The sequence below is a fragment of the Talpa europaea genome, assembly GCF_964194135.1.
Source record: "Talpa europaea genome assembly, chromosome: 4".
Lineage (NCBI taxonomy): Eukaryota > Metazoa > Chordata > Mammalia > Eulipotyphla > Talpidae > Talpa > Talpa europaea.
Window position 1 is genome coordinate 107,224,784 of NC_140070.1, and position 24,113 is coordinate 107,248,896.

At 48.7% G+C, this 24,113-nt stretch overlaps 1 protein-coding gene across 1 annotated transcript; it reads right to left on the reverse strand.

Moving 5' to 3' along the window:
* Window positions 1–3,195: 3,195 nt before the first annotated feature.
* BDH1 (3-hydroxybutyrate dehydrogenase 1) lies at window positions 3,196–19,087 on the reverse strand (the record flags this gene model as incomplete). Its single annotated transcript, XM_084231300.1, has 6 exons — window positions 3,196–3,665; window positions 4,923–5,075; window positions 11,467–11,608; window positions 12,369–12,479; window positions 13,171–13,243; window positions 19,005–19,087. 6 exons carry the CDS (start codon window positions 19,085–19,087, stop codon window positions 3,196–3,198), a joined length of 1,032 nt encoding a protein of 343 aa, XP_084087426.1.
* Window positions 19,088–24,113: the final 5,026 nt, after the last annotated feature.

Consider the following 24,113-nt stretch of genomic DNA (forward strand, 5'->3'; position numbering starts at 1 on the left):
GGTAGGTAGGACCAGGCTGCCTGTCACCTGCCCACACAGCCTCATGGTCCCAGGAGGAATGGTCGTGTGCTCTATAGCAAGGCACCAATGGGGCATCTTAGAAAAAGCCCTCTTCCAGCCTATAGTCATCAAAAGAGGGTTAGTGTCCACGAAGGCACCAGATCATTGGTCCCACACAGAGAGTACCACTGGTGAAGCCCTTGGTCAAGCTGAGCCTAGCCTGAATCCCCTTCTCCAATTTCAGGCTTTGCAGGCTTTCTCTCCTCTTGCCTGAAGCAGCAACTGAGGTCCTGAACTGAAAGTCATTTATTCAAGGTCACGCCATAGGGGTGACAGAGTGGGACTGGCAGGGATACTGAACCCTGTCCCACCTCATGGGTCCTGCGGAGGAACAGATTAGATAATAAGTGCTTGGTTCCTGTCCTGGGCCCAGTGTGCGTACCTGCTAAATACAGGGCACATCACGGATTCTGGGCCCTGCTGACCTGTACCTGTTCTCTGGGGATGGGAGTATACTGCAGGGGCCCAAGCCCAGGGCTGCAGGTCTAGGTGGCAATAGGAGAAGAGTCTTCAGGCCTCACTGACCAAGGAAATCCCTGCAGAGTGGGGTAGGGGTGCAGGAGACAGTGCTGCCCAAGGCAGTGCCTGTGAATGCCATTTGTTTCCAGCAGATTGCATGGTGAGAGCTGGGCGGCAGCCTCTGGACGGCCTCCTAACCTCACTTCTGCAAGGGGCAGTTCGTGCCAATGGACAAGCAGTGAGGGTCTAGGTGCCTGATGACCTGACCTGCCTCGTTCCCAGGTTGTGGCTACAGGGTGAGGTGATGGTAAGAGCAGCACCACTCAGGAGACCCAAGTCCACTTCAAATCTCAGTATGTCATCTGTGAAACAGGAACTCCCACCTCTGTTCCCATCTCTTACGAGAATTAGACTAGCCCCTGCACCCGTTTTCCATAGTCTCATATCTCACTTCCACATATCTCATTTTCCACATAAGGAAGATTACTCCAATTTTCTGGCATCATTAAGCTGCTAGAAAGTGAATGGTAAATGTGGGGTTTTAATTAGCATGGAGACTATCAGGAGGGAAGGTGCTCTGGGTTTTTCAATCACTGGTGTAAAAAAAAAAAAAATAGGACAGCCTGCTGCAAGCAACAGGACCTTGGCGGTCCTGTCATACTCCTGGAGACCCCAGCAGGTGAATGTGCGGCTTCTCCTGTGTCCAGTTTACTGCTGATTCTAACCAGCATGTGTGACCATCTTCCCCCTGCTTCCCCCCGTTCCCAGGTATCCACATACAGTGTAATTCCAAGTGTTGCATCCATTTTCCTTTAATAAAATTAAGCATGAAAACAAAATCTCCCAAGATATAAAAAGAAGATTTGAAAGGCAAACTGTGATACAAGAGGATCTTGTTATGTAAACACAATGGCTGTCAAAAGTCCTTCTCTAGGCTCTGGAATTTTAGCCCTGCCTGGCCACGCTATCATCCCTACAGACAGGGAGCTTGGAGAGAGCATCCCTAACTGAAGACGGAGGAGATACAGGCCCAAAAGGCAGACTATAATTGCTCATTGTGAGACCCCCCCCTCCTTATTCTTGGCACTGCTTGAGCCCTGTGGCCAGTTCCAGCTGCCCAGATTCTTATGCTATTTCTTGGTGCCAGGCTCCAAGTTTAAGTCAGAAGAGCAGGAATGCTGTTCCTAAAGGGGCCTTGCTTCTCTGTGCCCAGACTGTTTCTGAGGTGGGAATCACAAATTTTTTTCAGGACCTCAGGTTTGGGAGCAAGCTCTGAGTCAGGAGCAGAGCCAGGCTGGGGCTGCGGAGGAGGCAGGGCGCACTCTAGTGGCAGGCCTGTCCCTTGCAGGGAGAGGCAAAGGTGCTAGTTTTGTGGGGCTGGCACTGAGGACCCTGTCCTAGGCCTGCAGCCACCTGGAAGATGGTGGTACCTGGTTTTTGTGCAGCCATCCAGGCTCTGGGCATAGGCAAGGATGGTAGTCTTTAAACCCAAATGCAGGAAATGATAACATTCTCTGTCAGTGACCTGGCCTTAAAAATAAGGCCATAGCAGGAAGGAGAGTCATATAGAACAGATATGTGGGGGTGGTGTGTGTGTGTATGAGCACCATGTGAGTCAGATAGGGAACCTGAATCCAGTCCTGGGGCTGGGAGAGGTGGTGAAGGGCAAGTGTATATGTGTGTGTGTGTATGTGTGTGTGTGTGTAATATGTGAGCACCACATGAGACTGGCAGGGGACCTGGACCCACCCTGGGGTAGAAGGTGCCACAGTGCTAGGCCTTTACCCCGTAGTTCCTGCCCAGGATGTCTCACCAGCACAGGTCATACCCAAGACAACCTAAGCTGACCCAAACCAGGTGCTCTCTAATCTAAAGAGCACCTCCACACGTCTGTCTTAAGTCCAGTGAGAGGTTGAAGAACTCTCGAATGGAAATCTCTAGAATGTCCCCATACCCTCCGCACAGTCAGCTCTCAATCACTGGCTGTGGGCTGACCAGTAAAATGCAGCACCGTGGACATGCAGAGGCGCACAGTGTGGTGGTGTGTAGGGCTCAGGTGAGGACACAGGTCATGGCGGGGGGCAGAGGGGTGGTCTCATATAACTGGGTGCACACAGCCCTGCAACACAGAATGTTAAGTTTCTAAAGCAGTGGCAGGAACACATAACTTGGACCATACATAAGTAAAAACGGGGTTATTCACATATACTCTTTGGGCTGCAAATTCTTTGTGTACAAAAGAAAAAAAAGTACTTATGAGGCTCACTGAAGGATCAGGGAAAAAAGTTTAGAGCTGATGTTTTGGTTTAAAAATATAAGGGACTTAGATTCTATTTTATAATAAATCTGCTTTTAATATAAAGATGTTTTCCCACAAATCTTGGTAGGAAATCAACTCCAGATTGATGGATGCGCCGAGTTTGCCCTGAGGTTTAGGGGCCCTGCCTGCCACTCACTCACGCGGGCCAGGAGGGGCTAACCCCTCTGGTTATCACGAACACTGCACGAGGGTTAGTGCAACTGGAACTGGGGACAACCCCCAAGTGGATAATCAAAAGATGACTACACAAGCTGCGCTTTCTCATCCCCTGTCCCCTCCCTCTTCCGCCCCACTCCCCCCCCAACCACCCCCCCATCACCTGCTGTTCCACCCAGACTCAGAGAAGGCAGGAAACTTCACTGTATGTAGATCCGGTCAGAGACTGCCCCGGGGAAGTGGGTCATGACCTGCATTCGCAACCACCAGTAGTAGTCCATGGGGTGGTAGCGGGTGTAGGGGGTGGGGGCCATCAGGGCGTGGGTGACATCGTTGATGACGGGGGTCGTGTCGGTGGAGCCGCTGTTGCAGTAGGTCTCCATCTTGGCGATCTTCTCATCAAAGTACTTCCGGCCATAGTCACTGCGAACCACCTCGGGCAGCTCGTCCCACATCTTGCTGGCGATGACCTGGATGCGCTCCGGGCTGTAGAGGCTGGTGGCAGCGATGAAGTTGCCGGGTTCCACCACACAGACCTTCACGCCCAGTGGGAGCATCTCGTAGCGCAGGCAGTCGGAGAAAGCCTCCACCCCGAACTTGGTGATGCAGTATGGGGAACGCGCGGGGTTGGCCATGCGCCCCAGCATGCTGCTGATGTTGACCACGCGGCCTACAAAGGGAGACAGCAAGCACCTGCTCAGGAGCCGCTGCCAGGTGCGGCAGAGGCGGGGGTCTCCCATATCTGTTTTGCTGTATGCCAGACCGGGGCCTGGCCTTCTGAACCACGCAGGCTAGGAGACTAGCTCAGACCTATACATCAGAATGAGCATCCCTGATATTCCTGGTCAAGGCAGGGAAGAAGAAATGGAAGGCAGGACTGCACACCTGAGGGCACAGTATAATGGGCAACACACCGCTAAGTGGTGTCTGGGTTGTACGATCTCCCATTGCATTTTCACCAGAGGCCAATGTTATCACCTGGCAGGGATCTGTCTGCAGGCAGGGATGGGGGGCAGAGGTAGGGTTCTGAACCTGACTTCAGGCTAGGTCATGTGAGTAGAATCTCCAGCACTCGGAGACTGGTGGCCTCAGAGAGACTCCCATAGGTCCAGTCTGGGTGTTCAGGGGCTGACCACAGCTTCTCCTAGTCCTGGGGACAGCAGGGAGGGGTGCAGCCCAGGCAGATCTGGGACCTGCACCCTGGAAGTTGAGGCACAGCCCCATCCTGGGCACTTCTAGAAGCCTTTTAGCTCAGCATTGCTGAAGGGTTGGGGTTTTCTTCTGAAACCCTACAGCTGCTCTCTGGGTTCAGCCTGACATTGCTAGAACTCTGGGCCAGATAGTATGACTCCTCCCCATTGCCTTTTTTTTTTTTTTTTTTCCTTTTTTTGGCCACAACTGCTTGATGGTGTAAGGAGAAAATCTGAGCCACTCCTTAGGTGGTTTGCTTACCTTTGACTTCTAACATGGTTTGGGTGTCCTGTTTGTCTTTAAACTCTCTAATCTTAATTATCACTTTATTATTTTTTTTTACTTAAGACCACATTTATATACTTTTATATGGCATAGTAACCCAGAGAATAGATATATCCAAGTTTTCTTAACCACACCCCTGGGGATACATCATGTGTAGGTAAAGCTCTGTGCACAGGGTGATTGTTTCTCTAGGGTAGAGCACAGGATCCTGGAGTGGGATTGCTGCTGTCATCTTTAAGTCTTTGCCACATAGACTGCTGACCTCTTACCTGCTCTGCTTTTTGAAAACCATACATCCCTTTCTGTCTCTGCCTGGACACCACCCCTCTGCTACTCACCAGCAGCCTGAGAGACACCTGGGAGCCATGTGCTCAGCATCTGCTGAGATCGCTTTCCATTCTGAGCAAAGATGAAAAGGTGGGGGCAGGAAGAAAGTCTCTTTCCAACTCACCTTTGGCCCTTCGGATGAGGGGAAGAAAGAATTTCGTTGTCCTCACTGTGCCCCAGAGGTTGACTTCCGCCACCTCCTTGTAGGTCTCCATGCTGGTGAACTCCACCTCCCCAAAGGTTGAGATACCTGCGTTGTTAACCAGGCCCCACATGCCTAGGAAAGGACAGAACCACAGTGGCCACATGGGCTTGGCTATCACCCAGTAGCCTGCAGGCCCTTTCTCTCCCCATTTTCATCTCTTTTCCCCATGACTTGCCACCCTCTTGTCCAAGGCTCTCAGAACACTTTATAGAGTCACCAAGAGTAGCAGGAGATAGAGAAGCCTGCAGTACTGGCTGTAGCCTGCCCTTACGTAAGTCTAGAATGTCTAATCCTCATCGCACTTCTATGTGCATTAAAGTTCTAAGCCCATCATGATGTAGGCCTGCTGGGCACCCTCATCCTGGAGTCCCACCCCACCTCGTTCACTGCCACCCTACTCCACCCAGTCTCACCCCACACCCTGCAGCACTGGTCACCTGTTTATTCATTTCTACCTCTGAGTCTTTGCTCACATTCTCCCTCTAGCCAGGAGCCAGAGGAACCTCAGAAGTCTTCTAGGCCCAGTTCTCTCTGGAGGGCCAGAGAGGGGACCCAGATCCAAGGTCACGCAGCAAATGAGAGGCTCAGCCAAGTCTTGATTTCGAGTTGGGCACCAGTCTTGCTCCACCCTAAGGCCCTCCTAACAATGACTTGCATTTCTGATGTCCCCTTTTTGAACCATACACTGCTTGTTGGTTGGGTGTAAGCCCCAGGACCTGGTAGCCTGCTCACCAGTGTCCCAGGTGTATACACCTGGTCTCCACAGTGGAGAATACTCCTCAGCCACTGGGCGGAGTATAGGCTCAGGGCGTGTGTACTCTATTCCAAAATACATGGCTTGAAAGACCCAGCTAAGGGACAGATGGCTTTTGTAGGCTCAGAACACTGGTGCTGGAAAGCTCCCTGGAGTTCATTTAGTCTGATTACTAACCTTACAGCTAAGGAGACAGAGGTCCTGAGGGGGAAAGACTGGCTTCAGTTTATCCAGTGAGTCAGAGGCAGAGCTGAACTGGGAGACATTGGCAATGAGGAGCCAGCCCCTTGTCCTGAAGGGCCCTCTGAGTTCCCATATTGGGGGTGCAAGGACTGGCTAAGCTGGAACCTCAGGACAGAGCTAGGCCCTGCCCCTTTGTTGTGGAAACCCTCAGTGCTTAGTCTCTAGAGGCCAAGGAAGCCCTGTGTTCCTTCCCAAGGCAGTCTCAGGGCAGAGCTGCCCTCCCGGGGCTGTCCCCTGCCTGTGGGAACTCTGGCCTGGCTTCACTTTCCCAATTAATCATGGAAATGAGTTTGTGTAAATGACAGAGTAATTGGTCTCTAGCTGCTTTCCTTCCGTGTTACCCAAATTAAAGCTTCATCAACTGACCTCTGGTGCCTTCTCCTTCAATTATGGAGAATTAAAGACATTTATTAGGAAAAGGAAATTGCTAGTTAACAAAGTGCTCAGAAGTTCTCATTCCCACTCCCCATGGTGCTGAGCAGAAGCTTCCAGTTTTCAGTCTTACCAGTAACCTCACAGTGACACTAATGATGAGATCAGAGTCAGCACTGCATCCCCCAAAGATTACCCCAACCCTGCCTTGCAAACTGCCTGAGGAGCAGTACCCCTTTCTCCTTCCCAGGAATAGCAGGAGGCCTCACCCCTGTCATGACTGACACTTCCCCTCCACCTTCCATAGCAAGCCATCACTACTCTCTCTTTTATGCTACCTCAGCTCTTCCCTTGACCCTGGCTTCCTCCCTTCAACACTGTACACATTAGGTGCTCAATAAATGTTTGTTGGGTGAGGAAATATCTACAGATCCCATCTCTCCATTTCCTAAAGAACCTTCTCTCAACCATGTTGCCCCTTCACGCCACTCTCTGCTCCCCACCCTCTGTGGTCAGGCTTCCGAGGATACCAGCTACTTTCTTCAGTTTCCCATTTCCCTGCCGTTCTAAGTCCCAGCCCTTCCACTGCTCCGGGGTGTCCAGGTGCACAGGCTAAGGATGCAGTTCCCATCACCACTCTCCGCAGCCTCTCCACAGTATGAGCACCACGGATGGTTCTTGACACTCTCTCCTTCCTTGGCATTAAGGATACCTAAGCATCATCTCTAACCTCCCTGAACTTTTTCACTACTTACCTCCCTAATCACAGGAGTCCCCCACTATCATTTCTCAGACCATCTTCACTCAGATGATACTCGGTGCTTAAGCAGCCTCGTCCTCTCCATGTTCATGGAATTTTCCAACTGCTTTGTGTTTGATTCATATGAGATAGTACCCCATGACCTAAGATACACAGTCCTTTTTCCATCTAAAAATGAATTAAATCTGACACTGATATCCAAAAAAGTTCAGCTGCACTTGACCTGTGAAAGCACATAGCTCCTGGATTCTAGCTCTGCTGACTTGAGAAGTAGTAACAGTTTGTGGATGTGGTAGCTCCCTGGGGTCCTCAGCCAACATTCTGCATCTAAACACAATTTCCTCCTAGTCTGGGTGGCAGCTGTTTTCCTGTCACAGCCCCAACACCACCTCCATCCAACAATTCCCACGTGCCCCTCATGAGTCACGGCTCTCTCCTGACCATCGCCTCCTCTGGACGGTCACTTTCACCTGGATGCCCCTCAGGTCCCCAACTCACTCTAACCACGATGACACATCCAGTCCCCAGCTGTCCAAGCCCGGTCCTCCTCTGTTAATGGTTGCATTTTCCTCTTTGACTCCACCAGCAGCTTCACTTCTCCCCTGTCTAACCAGTCACTGGATACTATTCATATTGCAGAGAAAGATCAAGAGGAAATCTCCCTGGTCCTGAAATTTGCATCTATTAATTCACCTGATGCTCTTAAACAGCCTATAAAGTAAATGATAAATTGTCCCATAGCTGCATGAAACAAGTGTGGCTCAGTGAGGTTAAGTGCCTTACTCAATGTCACCCAGACAGCAGGTGGACAGGATGGAATTTGGAGGCATGTCTATGTGGGGACACAGCCCTTAGGCTGTGGTGTTGGGACTGGTGCAATGAAACAGCTGCCACCCAGACCTGTGCTGTTTTGGCTTCCTCTGCCGTGTCACTAGAATTGGTGTCTTCTTTCCTAATTCCATGAATTGCTTGAGTCCTTGTGACCTCCCTCCCGTTACTGGAGAAGCCTCTCCCCGCGCTGCCTGTCTTGGTCTCTCTCCTCCCCCTTCATCCTCATTTCAACCCCTCAGACTCTCCATTTGTCAGCCACCCCGTTCCTGCTCCTCTGGTTCCCTTCTGTAGAGGGGCATGAGACCTCCTTTTCCATGCATCTCAGCCACTTTCCCTCACCATCCTTAAGCCTGAACAGCCCATCTGGCCCCTCTCCACCCTTTGAATCTTCTCTTTGCATCGTGGCCCCTCACGATGCCCCTCACCCCAGCGGCTTCCTGGCTCTGCTCAGCTCCCTGCCCTTCAGCCTGAGAGTAATGTTTGTTGAAATTCTACCTGTGCTCCTGCACTGATCAGATCTAGGTGTGAACACTGGATGACTTGTATAGATTTCCCCACCTTGCAGATGTGCAATCTGAGGCCCACACAGGTAAAGGCAGAAGCCCCAGGTCACACACCTAATAAAAACCCAGAGTAAATCCAGTCTTCTCACTCCCATACTGAGGGTACCCAGATACAGGGTGTTCCCTGTCTGTGCCTTAATGTCCCAAGTCCTGTAGCTGTGCCCCTCAGGCCCTGCTCCAGCCTCCAACTTCCACTCAGCTGGTGTCTAACTGCAAATGCCTCTGCCAGGTCAAACCCTCCTGGTGCTCAGCACACTGCCAAGTATACAGCACATACTCAACACATGTTCACTGGCAGCTTCAGGATCAGGCCTTGCCCACAGCCTGCTAGCTGACCTACTCGCTCAGAGTCCTGGGGTTGCAGTGGGGAGGGCTGGTCACAGACTCCAGATGTCCAGTCCCTCAGCATCCTGTTGGGAGCAAAATGGCTGGTGGCAGATGGCTCACCCGCCCTATCAGACAATCCCCTTCATCTTACCCCCTGTTACTGTCTCCCTTGGCTTTGGCAGCAACGTTCTACAGGACTAGGGTGAAAGGCATCAAACTTGCCATGAAAATATGCCCTCCACTCGCCTCCTGGAAGTTTCCTGCCTGGTGGAGTGAGTCAAAGCCACCCCTTAGGGGCTCAAACTGGCCAGAAAGCTTTGGGACGCGCCACCTGGTGTTCAGGGGCAGCACTGCCTGAGAATGCTGTGAATTTGCAGTTTTACCAGGAAAAAAGGGGGAGGAAGGAGGGGAATCTGAGCACACACAGATCTGACGGATTTATTTTTCAGACTTAAGTTTTTTTCCACAAAATGCAGTGGTTAAGTAAAGTCATGGTGAGTGATTTATCAACCCTTGCTGGAACGCTTCACGTGGAAAAAAACAACTGGGAAAAGTTTGTGCATCAGGGATGGTGCTGGGTTTGAGTCCAGTCCAAGCGTGGGGGTGAGACTGGTTAAAGCCCCCCCATCCCTTGTGGGTTAAGGCCCCTCCTTTTCCTGGTTAGGCTCGCTGGGCAAACCAGGACAGGGAATGGCAGGGCTCTGCCGCTGTGGCAGGGGACAAGGATCAGGTCCTGAGTGGCCCCCAGCCCTGGTGCAGCCCAGTCTCAGGTCCCCTGTGCCGATTCCCTCCCACAGGCATTTTGTTTATTTTTATTTTTTTGTTGTTGTTTATTGGTATATTAATTTTTTTAATTTTAATTTTATTTTTATATTCCCCATACAATTACAACCCCCTTATTTTGACCCCAATCCCTCCTTTCCCCGTCCCCCACTCCCCATAGAGTGTCTCTGGTTCATAGTTGTTTGTTGATTTTGATATTTTCTTTCTTATAGTTATTCTTTTCCTGGTCCCTTATTTAAGTTTTCTAGATTCCTGCTATGAGTGAGACCAAAAGTACCACAACCCGCTGGGTGTGACGAAGTGGCATTAGGTGCCGACTGCAGCTGCTTTCCTGCCCGACAGTCTACGAGGGCAGTATCCCAGCTGCCCAGGGAAGGCAGGCGGGAGGAGCCTGTACCACTGGGGCGGGGGCAAGGCAGGCGTCACCTTCCAGGCTGGTCAGCATCACAGTGGAGTCCAGCCTGCCTTTGTCAATGGGATAGGAGCCGTGGCTCTGCCTGTTAATTACTGAACAGATATTTGGTGAATTCAGAAACTCAGAGGCCTCTCCTTAGAGAGCAGAGGGGCCTGGGAATGGCCTGCTGAGAAAGAGGGGGCACTGGGATGACAGTGACACATAGGTGACAGGATGGCAACTTCTCTGAGAGCACAGCACTGGCATTTCTGAGGTGCTGCTGGAGGACAACAGCATCTCACCTGACTGATAAATGCCAGCAGAGAGCTGAGCGCAGGCCCCAGGAAGCCAGCAGCCTCCCTTGGGAAGGCATGAGACCCTCTGTCTACTGGTCCTCTAACTTTAATGTTTCTTTAGTTTCTGGGCACTGTTCCCAACCCCTGTGGCAGTTGTCTCTTCCCCTTTTCTGATCCCTAGTTGCTCATATTTCCCCACAGTTCCTATTGCCCCTCCCCTCCTACTTTGACCTCCATCCCTAGGTACCTGACCCCCCCTAACCCCAGCATGCCTTCCAGTGTGTCCCATGGGCACTTCAGCGTCTTCCATCCCTCAACCTGCTCTTCCAGTGAGGAGCACCAGTGCCTTGCCTCTTCCTCTTTACCTCGTACGTTAGTTACCAAATGCAGCCAGCTTTGCCTCTCCATTCTCCTTCTTTTTCTCAACACCACTGCTCTACTTCAGGACTCCCATGCCTATGCTCCCCCTTGAAGTCCTCCCTCTAAACTGACACCCCAGTCCCCAGAGTGAGCTTTCACAAATCTATCCAGGTCATCCCCTAAAAATCCCCTCTAGGGGCTCCCACTGTCCCCCAGAGAGCAGCTGGCACCCCAGGCCATGGTCATCTCCCTCCACAACCTCATTTGCTGCCACCACCTCCCTGAGACTTGGCTCCCTGACTTGTCGCCAGTCCACTCTGTGGGTCCCATACCCATGTCCATGCTCTCCCCTTCTCCTGGGATGCACTTCCCAGCACTCTGCCACACTTTGCCCTAGCTGATTGGGCTCCCTCCATCTTGTGCTACTCCCTGAGAAGGGATATGTAAATCATCTGGCTCAGCTCCCCAAAGAAATGCGTGGTCCCCAGGGAAAGGGATTGTGCCCAGTCTGTGTGCCACACTCAGCCCAGAACCTGGCCCCAGTGGGCATTAGGTTGACTGAACTGACCTGTACCAGCGCATCCCCACTCAGCACTCCTTTAGATTCTGAAACCATCTCTGGCTTTCTGTACAATCTCTTACTGCCCAGGCATGTTTAATATAGCCACCTCCACCTGCTGTGCCGCCTTTTACAGAATACTGGTGTCTGGAGAGCAGCAGTTAGCAAGGGCCCCTGGGAATGGCCTGTGTACTATCCTTGTAGCCCAAGGTGGCCCCTACCATTTTCAGGGTCCTCCAGGGTCGAGCGGACTTCCTCCACGGCTCTCTCCACCTCCTGGCTATTGCAGACGTTGAGCTGGATGGTTTTCAATCGGTCACTCTTCAAGCTGTCCAGCTCCTTGACGCCTTCACCCTCTGTGTCCTGGGGAGGAGAGAGGAGCTGTTATACCCTGCTCCTTCACACTCTGCCTCCAGGGTGAGGATCAGGGCCAAAGTGGGGAGCTGGTAGATCCAAATAAAAATCTAAAATCCACACCCATTTCCACCTAGTACTTTCACTCCCGTTTCCACCTAGTACTTTTACTTCCGGGCATATACCTGAAAGAATTACAAGTAGGTTTTCAAAGAGGTATTTGCATTTCTTTTTGTACCATGTTTACAATAGCATTATTCACTTATGTTGTAGAAGCAACTCAAGTATGAATTAATAGATGAATGGTTTAGCCAAATGAGATATATAATACAATGGAATACTATTCAACCTCAAAAAGGGAAATTCTGTAATAGACTCTAACATAGATAAACCTTAAAGATATGCTATGTGGAATACACCAGTCACGAAAACACAAATTCTGTGTAATTCCATTTAAATGAGGTCCTTAGAGTAGTCAAATTCATAAAAACAGAAAATGTAATTTGTGGTTGAGGGGAGAACAGACATTTATCGCTTATTGTGTATAGAATTCCATGTTATAAGATTAAAAATATTATGGGTGTGAATGGAAGTGATGATTGTACAATATGAATACATTTAATACCATTGAACTTGAATTATATACTTAAAAATGGTTAAGATGGTAAATTTTATGTTACATGAATTTTACTGCACTTAAAGAACTCTACAGAATGAAACAATGACTATGTGTAAAGGGCAGTGGTGACAAAGATGACCCATTTCTTACCTTCATCAAGCAACCAGCAAACACAAGGAAGCCTTTTGAATGCAGATGCTTGGCCAAGGAGAACCCAAATCCAGAATCACAGCCTGTGATCAGAACAGCTTTGCTGCCAACCTATTTTAGAAGGTCAGACCCCATGTTAGGAACCGAGGATCCTGAAAGCATGGTGATTAGGCCTCCTCTGAGCAAGAGGAGCGCTGGCTCTCCCTGCCCATCTCTTTCTGGAGGAGTACCATAGTAAGTGGAAAATACTGGACTCAGAATCAGGAGATAAGAGTTCTAACCCAGATTCTGCCACCAACTAACAATGTGGCTTGGGGAAGTTACTTCCCCTTTCTGGACCTGTTTTCTCATCTGCAATCACCATCACCCCATCATCATTGTTGTTATTACCACTGTCATCTTTAAAGCAACAATTATTATTTATGTGAGAAGCATGCATTCTTATTTAATTCCCATAGTAACTGGGCATGCATTCTTATTTAATTCCTATAGTCACTCCATATAGTAAGCATGACTATTATACATATGTTACAAGGAAACATAATTTGAAAAAATTCCCGACATTGTTCATGACAAGAGCCAGAACTGAAATCAGAACTGAGAGATTCCAGAGTCTAGATTCATAATCTCTGACTTCATTTGATGGGGAGAGTGGAGGTCGTGGTTAAACAAATGGGAAAGTGACTCCAAGTCTCCTGTGAGCCCTGCTCTAAGAGTGGTTCAAGGCCTAGGGGTCCAGTGGGAAGGGCTCTGACTGCCTGGCTGGTTCCACGCCAGCTGGGCTGCTACTCACCGGGTCCACCACATCCGCAGCATCAGCATAGGTCCTATGGCTCACAGGGACAAAGGACGTGGAGCAACACAGCAGCGTGCGTCTGCAAGAAAAAGGGAGCCATGAGCAGAGGGGGACACTCCTTGACCTTGTTCCCTGGCAGAAGTAACTCAGAGCACTCTTAGCCCTAGTGAGCAGCAGCGGCTGCCCCCATCTGAGTTTCCTGAGAACTCCCTGCCAGTACTACTGGTGCTACTGGGAACCCGGCCTCTTCTCCCCTGGGTTGCCAGTCTAGGAGAAAGTGGACAAGCAGCTGCAGTGGTCCTTTACCACAGGGTAGGGAGAGCTTCCAGTGACAGAACTTTGTTAACAAAGCTTTCTGCAAATTCAATGTATTAACCCTTGTGCTTTATGCTACCTGCTGATAATTTTTTAAGTTAAATTTCTTATTTTGAAATAACTGTAGGTCCATATGCGGTTAAGAAATAATGCTGAGAGATGTCCTGTACCTTTTACCCAATATCCCTTATGGTAATATCTTGCAAAAACTATCGTACAATTCACAACCAGGATCTTGACACCCATACAGTCAAAACACAGAACACTTCCATCACAAAGATGTGGCCTTTCCTGGCCACACCTACTTCCTTCTCACCCCACATTCTCTTTCACCATGAATCTGATTTCCATCACTGTAATTTTGCCATTTCAAGAATATCACATAAATGGTACAGTGTAAGCTTAAGCTTTTAGGATTGCCTTGAAATCACTCAACATAATTTTCTGGAGATTCATCCACATTGTTTCATGTATCAGTAATTTGTCCCTTTTAATTGTTAAGTAGTACTCCAAGGCATGGGTGTACCACAGTTCAACCATTCATCTATTTAAGAACATCTGGGGAGTTTCCAGTTTGGCCCTATTACAAATAAAACTGCTATGAACATTCCTATATAGATTTTTGTACAAAGCTGTTTCTGTCTTTCTTGGATAAATACCCAGGAAAACAATTGCTGGGTCTCATGGAGGCAATATGTGTAGTTTTTAAAGAAACTGTCAAACTGTTTTTCCAGAATAGCAGCAGCATTCTCATACTTCTTATCATGAGTGGGTATTAAATTTTGCTTCTCTGCATTGATAGATAAGATCATGTCATTTTTCTTTTCTGGCCTGTTAATTTGATGGATTACAATGACTGATTTTCAAATAATGAACCATCTTTGCATTCCTGGAAGAAACCCATTTGTTCATAATCTATTATTCTTTTCATATAGCAGAATTCTATTTGCTAATATTTTCAAGATCTTTGCATCTTATATTCACAAAGGATATTAGTCTGTAGCCTTTTGTACTGTCTTCATCTCATTTTGGAATCAGGGTAATATTAACTTCATAGACTACTTGAGAAGTGTTACTACTTGTTGGGGATGAGAATTCTGGCTCCCCATTTGATCGCCACTGATACCTCACTGGCTGAGAGGCATTGGAGTGCCTCATTATTGCTCCCCGCATGTATGGGAGGGGGTGTGGTCAGTCTCATTACCGCCTGGTGGTAGAGAAAGTCATGACTCTCCAGTAGGCCTCCTCTGATGCTCCCCCTCACCCACACCAGGCAGGCAGAGTGCCTAATTACTGCTGGGAAGGAACAAAAGTCCTAGACTATTTTGACAGTACCCATGATGGGGCACTGGGGTGAAAGTGGACCTCTAGGCCTCAGTACTGGTAGGGCTGAGGCCACAGCTTTTTCTGTAGTTTCATCCAAGTGATTGTTGTCCACTTTTCTGTTGCTAGGCAATGCTCTTTTGACTAAAGAGAACAAGCTTTTGCCGGGGCTGTTTAATGCCTGATCTTAGTGGCATTTGTGGGGTTGCCAGCTTCAAATCTGTGTCACTTCTTGGCTCTTGAGGTCCCTGACTGATCTACCTTCTCCAAGTTTTAGAGCCTTTTGGTGCTGGTTTTATATAATACCCAGAGAATTTTAGATGTACTTTGCAGAAGAAATAGAGAAAAGTACATTTATCTTCTAGAAGTGGAAATCCTGTTAGTTTGTAAATGAATATTAAACCAGAAACAGTAAGTGGAGGAGGTAGGGGTGAGTGCACAGCTGTCAACGTGGATGTGGGGTAGAGGAGTGGGGAGGAAGATGGAGATTTGTACCATTTGAATTCTGTACCATGTGATATAATACCTAATACCTATAATAGGCCAATGTGTAACCTCCTGTCCTTTTGAGCTGCCACAGAAGAATCACTTTGGATGTTCAAGCCCTCTGCATGGATAGTCTCAAGTGGCAGAACGTGATGGCTAACATACCCAACACTAGTTAATGCTTTAACCAAAGAGAATCACTCAGCCTTCTCATTACCACAGGTGCTGCTTGCTAAAGGAACAAGGTGTCCCTGCTAGAGCTAGATTATATGTGCTTGTCCTCTGCCTCCCCCTTAGCACTATCTGGTATTTTTAAAGTAACAAAAATCTCACATCAAAAGAAAGTTTATTTCAGACATACTTGATGCCAGATTTTCTCTAATCCACCTCCTCGATTCCCAAATATATCCAGACTCCCAGTCTCGAACTTGACTGTCCCTGGGGGTATTATAGCAGGCTCTACCTCTCATACCCAGCTGTCAGTAGAATATTTCTATTTTTTCAGAGAGCACAAAGCTCCATCCCATTCACATCAAGCCCCAAGAAGTAGAACCCTGAACAAAGCATGTAAGTCAGGGCCAAGAACACCTGACTCCAGCTGTAAGGCTCCAGCAGGTCTGAGAATGTCCTGGCACTGTTGGGATCACCTACTGGTCTTTTCTCTCATTTTGGAGTTCCTGCAGGTGCTATGGGATCCCTTCCTGGGGGCTGTTTCAATTTGCAGGAGCTTGGGCTTGGGAAGGCTATAGCACCCCAGCTCTCAAGCTTTAGTTAAGAAGCACGTGGGGAGCTTGCTGAAAGGCAAACCCCCAGATCCCTCCAATGATATTCTGATTCAGTAGGAAGGGGCGGCCCCTGACACCTGCATGTTTGATAAGCATCTTGGCTGATCCAAGTGCCCGCAGTCCTGGGGAAGAGCGGGTGGCTGTAAGTCCAGAGAAGTTGTTTTCGGGTTCTCCTTCCTGGTTACTAGGGTCACATAGAATTTGCTTCAAAATAACCCAGTAGAGGGTCCTCCCTGGTGGCCCAAAGGGTTAAGCCCCGCACTATGAAGCAATCCGCAGCCTCTGCAGCACAAGTTCTATCCCTGGCCAGCCAGGGAGCAACCCACATGGCACAGCAGACCTCTCCTGTCTCGCCTGCTGCTCCCCTCAGCAGTGTGTTTCAGTCAGTCTGCCTGTTCTGTTCCCCACTCTGTCTCTGGTGAATCCTCTCACCCCTGCCCCCCCGCATCTCTGGCCTGTCCCCCAGCTCTTGTATGCATAAATAAATAAATCTTTCAAAAAAACAAAGAAACAAAATAACCCAGTAGAGGGAGGGGAAGGAAAGTGGGTGAGTGCTGCTCTGCAAAGCCAGGAAGCAGAGTGGGCTGTCAGGGGTTGAGGAGGGGCTGAGGCCATAACTGGTTCTCATCTGGACAGTTGCTGTGTGCTGGGTGACTGCTGCTCTGAGACAGGTACATGTGGAGGTGTTTGGTTTGGAGCACCACATCCTAATAAGGAGGACAGGCCGAGGGGCATCTTTCTGATGAAAGACCGAGATGCTACAAGGTGAGACCATGGGAGTGAACAATGAGAAAACGCTCAGATGGAATAAGAGAAGTCAGGGCAGATGGGTACTGAAATCCCATGGCGTTCCTGGAATAAGGGATTAACTTGTTCAATCTGAATGCAGAGGGCAGACCCAAGAATGAGGGGTAGCATATATGGGGAAAAAATACACCTGTTCCATATAAAGAAGAACTTTATAATAGCACTGTCCAAACACAAGAGGCTTGCTATGAGAGGCACTGGCCACCCCATACTGGAGATATTCTACAGAGGCTATAAAATCACTTGTCAAGGATGCTATGACAGGATGCACCTGTATGTGGGGACTGGAGTGTGAGGCTCTCTGCACCTGAGGTTCAAGCAAAATGATTGGGTCAAATTTTTCCCCACCCAAGACCTTCTGACTGGTCCAGGCTCAGTGATCACCCACAAATCCATCCTCTTCACACCCCTAGTGTCTATCCTGACCTCTGCTGGTGCCTTTGCCCAAAGGATGAATGTGCTGCGATTCACCTTGCCCACCCCCTTCCACCTAATGAGGTAATTTCTACAATTCTTTCAGAAAATTCTGAATCTCCTGTAACAGCCTTTCTTCCCTCTTAAGTGAGCCAGAAGCCTCACCGATGCCTCATTTCTCTTTAATTTGGTGATAAAAGCTTTGTAAAGGAATTTAATCAAATCCTTTCCTTCAGGATTATTTTCTCCTGTATAAAAAGTATTCTCCAGGAATCTCTATGAGCCACATTTGAGATAGATCTTGCCACTGCTGTCACTCACTAAAAAAAAAAAAAAAAAAAAATGCAGTAAGTCATTCTCTTCAAAAGCCCTTCAACAGAGCCAGGCTCTGTTTCCTCGTTGATGGAAAGTTGCCTCTGTTGGAGAGCCATCTTAAAACTCTTTACATGGTGTCATCTGGTAGTTGAAACCCATCTCCAATTAAGCTTCTGTAGCCCATGGAAATGCTTTTACGCAAATGCTGCTAAGAGCCTTAATCCATGTTCTTTTAAACATATTTATTTGCAAGAAAATATTCATTAAGTTTCTAGCTGCTGGGACTCTGCCTTTAACCTAACACTTAATTTCACTCCTCTCAAATACCAAAAAGCAAGCACTATTTTTTTTCTTGTTCTGGCTGCAAAAGAAGAAAATGACGTAGCAGGGCACACTGAATCCCTTTGGAAAAGGCAATTCTAGAAGCTCTCAAAGAAGAAAAGATGGCTGTTCAGTTTGTACTTAACACTTCCTCTAAATCACATAAACTGTTCAGTGAAGTCTCAGGGTACTTGAGTAAACTGATTTCGGTGTGAGATTTTAAGAGAGCAGTTATCCAGGTGATCAGAGTAACAAGTCCCATTGTGTGCCTCCTAATAGGATGCACTGAGAAGAGGCTTAGGAGACATGACAATAGTGGGACCCCAGTTTGTAGACAGGAAAAGGTCCACTATTACGCCATTTGGAAAAGCTGGAATCTAGCCTGTCAGTTACTTAACAGTATTCTATCAATGGTAATTTCCTGGTTTTGATTATTCCGTTACGGTTTTGTAAGACATTAGCATTTGGGGAAGTTAATTGAAGAGACTACGGAAACTTTGTATTGTTTTTGAAACTTTTGTTTTTATGTGTGGATTATTTCAAAATAAAGACTTAAAAAAAAAAAATAAAGCAGTGGGCCTCCCCAGTGGCGCAGCAGTTGAACGCTGGGTTGCGAAGCTGCCCGCAGCCTTTGCAGCGCTGGTTCCATCCCCTGCTGCTCCCCGGCCACCGGAGGAGGGTCCTGCATGGCGCGCAGACCTCTCCTGCTGCCCGCTGCTCCCCTCAGCAGTGTACTTCGGTCCTTCTGCCTGCTCTGCTCCCCGCTCTGGCTCTGGTGAATTCTCTCACCCTCCCGTGCTTCTGACTGTGCCCAGTGCTTGCATAAATAAATAAATAAATCTTTAATAAATAAATAAATAAATAAAATAAAGCAGTGATGAAAGATGTTCTTCTGTGCTTTGTGTTCCCTGGAAAGGTCTCTGTCTTCCTAGTTTCCTTTGCAAGTGGGCAGCAGGTGTGAGAGCCATCTTCGAGGGTGAGCTCCCATTAGTGCCTGCATCATTCATGTGTGACGAGCTCTGCTTGGCCCACAAAGTATGACCTTCAAGGCCACCCCAGGCTTCAGTTTCTTACCTCTTTTCAATCTCTCTATTGTAGAAATTCAAGGTTCTCCCCCGGAGCTGTGACAGGGGTCTGGAGAGGCGGAGAGTCAGCATGGTGGCACGAGAAGTAGAAAGCTTCACCTCCAAGTAGGTTCTGAAACACAAAATGCACCCTCAGCATCACCTTGCTGCTTTCAGGGCTTCTAGTTATGCGATCCTGGACTCAATCCTATGCCTCAATCCTGGACTCATCCTGGACTCAACTATGCCTAGTTGACTCAATCCTGGACAAGCTGTCACCCACCTAGACCAGGTCAGCAAGGGAATCCGGTCTTAACCCTCGGGGATCAGACTCTGAGTCCCATTTTCCTGTCTGTGTTCTCCATATCCAGCTAAACATCACTCTCAATTTGCCCACATGCTTCTGCAGGCAGCTTTGCCAGTCCCAGGCGACATGTCATTTACTCAGTTCTCCATCTCTCTCCCGCACTCCACCCAAACACAGGGTCTGGCTCTAAGGCTGAATTTATCAGTAGCTGTATATAGCATGGAGGCTGGAGCCATAAAATGAGGCACATGCTTTAATCATTCTAAATTAAAATACACACACAGAGTCTCTCTCACCACCCCCTCCAAGATTAAATAAATCTCATTGCAACAAGCCAATGTTTCACTTGGTGTCACCTTAAAGCGACTCAGCACTGTGACTGGTCATAGATCACGTGACATGCTTTAGTTGCACTCCTGCTCTGATGAACAGTGATTCCTTCTGGCTTAAGGGGAGGAAGGGGTTGGGGAAGGAGTTGAGCAGGGCTACTACAGGGCTGTTCTTTCATTGGTGAAGCCTAGCTGCTCTTTGCACAACTCTTGTGGTTTGCTTTCCTATCCATAGCAACAAGGCTCTGGTGGGAGGAGCTCTCACCCTGCCCCTTTGCTGCCACCCCAAACCTGACAATCAGTTACTGGCTCAGAATTTCTGTAATAAGTTCATTAACTAGCCAACCACTGCAGCTTTCACAGCAGGAGGCAGATAGAAGTCTTCACTCTGTTTTATCCTTCGGAATGAAAAATAAATAGGGATCTTTTTGGTTTGTATGATCTTTCCCTTGCTTCCACTCCAGCCCTGACATCACACTCTATTCCCAGCACTGTAGGCAGAAAGATCTCTGTATAACAGGCCAAGTTGTGTGACTCCTTTGCCTAAAAGCCCCCTCTCCAAGACTGTGGGAGCATACTTCTGCTTCCTGTCCTAGCCTCGTCTGACTCCACTCTGCCCTGGCACTCTGCACTGAAGCCACATTGACCTGAACGTTTCTCTGATGTGCTAGGCTCTTTCCTGCCTCAGGGCCTGGCCTTGCTCACTGGTTGGGTTCTTCCAATACTTCAGACTTCCAAGAAGATGTCCCTGATCCTCCATGCAACACACAATGGTTGCTCTTTATAAAATCACTCTTCAATCTAAAAGTATCTTGCCTCCGGGCCTCCCTGGTGGCGCAAAGGGTTAAGCACCACACTATGAAGCACAAGCTTGATCCCCAGTGGCCAGGGAGCAACCCGCATGGTGCAGCAGACCTCTCCTGTCTCTTCCGCTGCTTCCCTCAGCAGTGTACTTCAGTCAATCTGCCTGTTCTGTTCCCCGCTCTGTCTCTGGTGAATCCTCTCACCCCCATCTCTGGCCTGTACCCAGCTCTTGTATGCATAAATAAATAAATCTTTAAAGATATAAAAAATAAAAGTATCTTGGCTCTTTATTTCCCTTTCTAGATCATAAACTCTTGTGTCTCTTGTTCACAACTGAATTCTGTGCCTAGAAAAGTCTTACACTAAGGCACTCAGCAACTCCCTGCTGAGTAGGGATAAGCTGTGTGCTTGCCCCCCAATTTGGCCCTTTGTGGAAGGTATGGGCCCACTTTGGGCTCAGAGTCTTTAACAGGGGCCCCCTCCCCACCTAAGTACTGAGAGCTGGCAGAGCACATCCCTCTCCACCCCTCCCAATAGGACTGGAGTCTGAGGTCACCACCACTGGATTTCAAATTGGATTTCAAATCCAATTGTCTATAATTAAAGCCCTTTCCATCCCTTCCGCTCAATGCCTGTGGCAGAGAAAGCTCCAATATTATCTCCAAATAGAAGGCTGCCTTCAATTTTGTTTTCCTCTGGTCAGCAATACCTATAAGTGCTAGAGTCAAAATAGTTTAAAATCCCTGAAAACTCAGCCCCTTGATGCCCTGTAAATGATGCACACAATTTAGTCTCATAGGTGGAATAACAGAAATTCAGACTTATTTTTCTTTTTTTGAGTTTCTTCATTATATTGCTATTCCCACTCTAAACACAATGCTATAAGCGGGTGGGATTCACCAGCAGTTCAAGGTTGCCAGCCATCTTAATGCTTTGGGCTTTATTCTCTGAAAATATTGTTCTCAACTTGAAAAACCACTCACTTGCTTTTTGGTTTGGAAACAGACAAGGCTTTGGAAGGTGGGTGCTGCAAGGAGACAGGCACAGCCCCTATGGGTGGGGGACAGTAGCCCGTACCTTGAACACAGCTGGCCCAGGTGACTTGACACAGTAGGCTTGACTTCCAGAGGCCAAATTTATAAGGCACTGTCACAAAATCAAGATGCTCACATATCAATGTGTAATGTGGGAGAAACTTCTAACACTGGGACTCTCTGGGTCTGTTTCAAAGGGTGCCACCTCCTTTCCTGCAGGTAACCCATGGAAAGCCCCTCTCCAAAAAATAGAAGTGTTTGCATCCATGACCCAATGCTGAACACCCTTGTTACATTCTGACAGGATTATCTTGTAGAGGACATAGCTGGCTGCATTCCTGTGAGTCAAGCTCAAGGTGAAAGTCTTTTCTGTAAAGGGCAGATGTTTCCAGTACTGACATCCTCAGAAGAGGCAGGAATTCAGCAGGAAATAGGGACTCAGAAGAAAGGCCTTGGGTAGGAAAGAGAACTTCTCTGTTTCTAGATGGAAACTGGAGGGGCCTTGGTATTATCAAGTAGGAGGGCAGGGTCTTGTTCCAGTGAGGAGGGCAAGCTGAGTTTAGGCAGAGACCGCACACTGAGGAAGTTGAAGACCAACAAGTTGAGACTCTAAGGTGAGACAGCTTGCCTCCAAAGTGTTCTTCTTGGATATTTTGTTTGGCCAGCCTAGTGTTTTAAAAGGTAACTGAGTAGCTAAGTTATACCTGAACTTAGTCGTTTGTACTTACTATCTAAAGCCACCCACATCACCTTTGTAAACTACCTGGGAACTGTGAGCATTCCAGATCTCTAACCAGAGAGAAGAGTTAATATCCTTTGGCTATCTCCCTTCTGATCATTTAGTGCAGCCTTGCCTAAAGCTCCAGCCTAGCTCAGCTATGCATGCTAACTGCGCAGTTAATGGGGCCATGCAAAAGGGAAACCTGATAACTTTTAAAGCATGTGTGCAAAAAAAAAAAAAATCTATTATTCCTTAAAGATATAACTACTCTGGGCCAAAAGTCTAACAACATTATAGAGGACCATCAAATGACATAGCAGATGATGTTCTTACCACCATTCTATCCTTAATGCAGAGGCGACTCATAGGTCTGTGTGTAACAGAGACTTCCAATAACAGTCAAGGATTCGACTTTGTAGCCCATTTCAGTGAAGGTAAACCTAACTCAGACACTTTGATCAGTCTAAGACACATTTTAGTCACCTTATTCAATTTAGGTGATGGCCAGTTCTCAGAGAACATATCACATCATCACAAACATTCTCCGCAGTGGCCATCTTTTGGGTGGGATGAATGTGATTAAAAATGGTCAGTCTGGCTTTGTTTTGAAGGTAGAGCCCTCTATAATTTACTGATCAATGCAGAATATTAAAGAATCACAGATATTTCCAATATCTTTGGTTTAGATGTTTAAAAATGACATTAGTATAGCTGACAAATAAGCCATTCTATTCTTCTGTGCTTAACACATTTCAAATCAGAGTACACAGTCTGGGCCTCTTGGTCCTCACCTGACACCTCCAAATCTCCAACTTTTTCTCATCTACTCACTATCCCATTTGCCATACCATCTCTCAACAAGTCCTGTACTTCCCATTTCTGTACCTTGTTCATTCTGTACCTTGTTCATTCTGTACCCAATCTGATGAAATCCCAATTCAAATAAAACCTCTTCCAAGATGTCTTTCCTGATCAAGAAAATTAAAAATCAGTCTGCCACCCATTCACATTCACTGCCTTCAGTGCCTCTGTAGCTGCACTTAGGTAGGCACGGTAGTGCTAGAGGTGCTTCTGTTGTAACCACTCATAACCCTCATCTGACCAGATACCCACCTGGACTGTGAGCACCCCACAGTGAGGACCCACGTGTTCAATCATTGACTCCTAGCTCCTCCCAAAGGTCAATTCTGGTGTTTAACAGCAAGCATTCTATATCTGCGTTTTGAGAGAACATGCAAGCTACACAAATTCCAAAAGCAGGCTTCCTCGCCGCCGAGGGTACATTCCCGGCGCAGGCCTTGCTCCTACGCTTCGGTAAGCAGGACCCCTGCTGCGTCATAAAGGATCCCAGCAGGCGGCCCTCCGCAACGTGCGTCTCTGCAACACCTCACAGGGCTAGACGGTGACGCTGCATCAGCTGACTGTGAGCAGACTGGCCGACCCGCAGGGAAAAAAGCGTTGAGCTCCAAGTCCTACGCGGAGCGAGACCGCAAACCCGCCTCCGGGCCCGCCCCGTTCCCAGCGAGGCGCGGCCCCCGGGCGGCTGCGCGCAGAACGCGCTCCCGAGGCGCGCGCACAGGCCCGGCCCACGCCCTCGGGCGCGCTCCCGCGGCCAGGCAAGGGGCGGGCGGCCGGGCGCGCGGGCGCCGCCTCACCCTGCGCCCCGCCTGGCCGCGCGCCCGCGGCACCGCCTGTCGCCCGGCGGCTCGCGGGGACCGCCGCGGGGGGGAGCCGAGGGGCTCGGCCCGAACCGCACAGTCATTGGCTGCGGCGGCACCGCCCAGGCGAAGCCGCCCGGTCCTCCCGCGGGCGAACTGCCCGGCTCCGGGCCTTGCCATCGGGGGCCCAGCGATCCCGGCAGCCCCCGCCCGCCCGCAGCGCCGCCGCCTCGCTCCGTCCCGCGCCTGCCCGGCCGGGCAGCCCC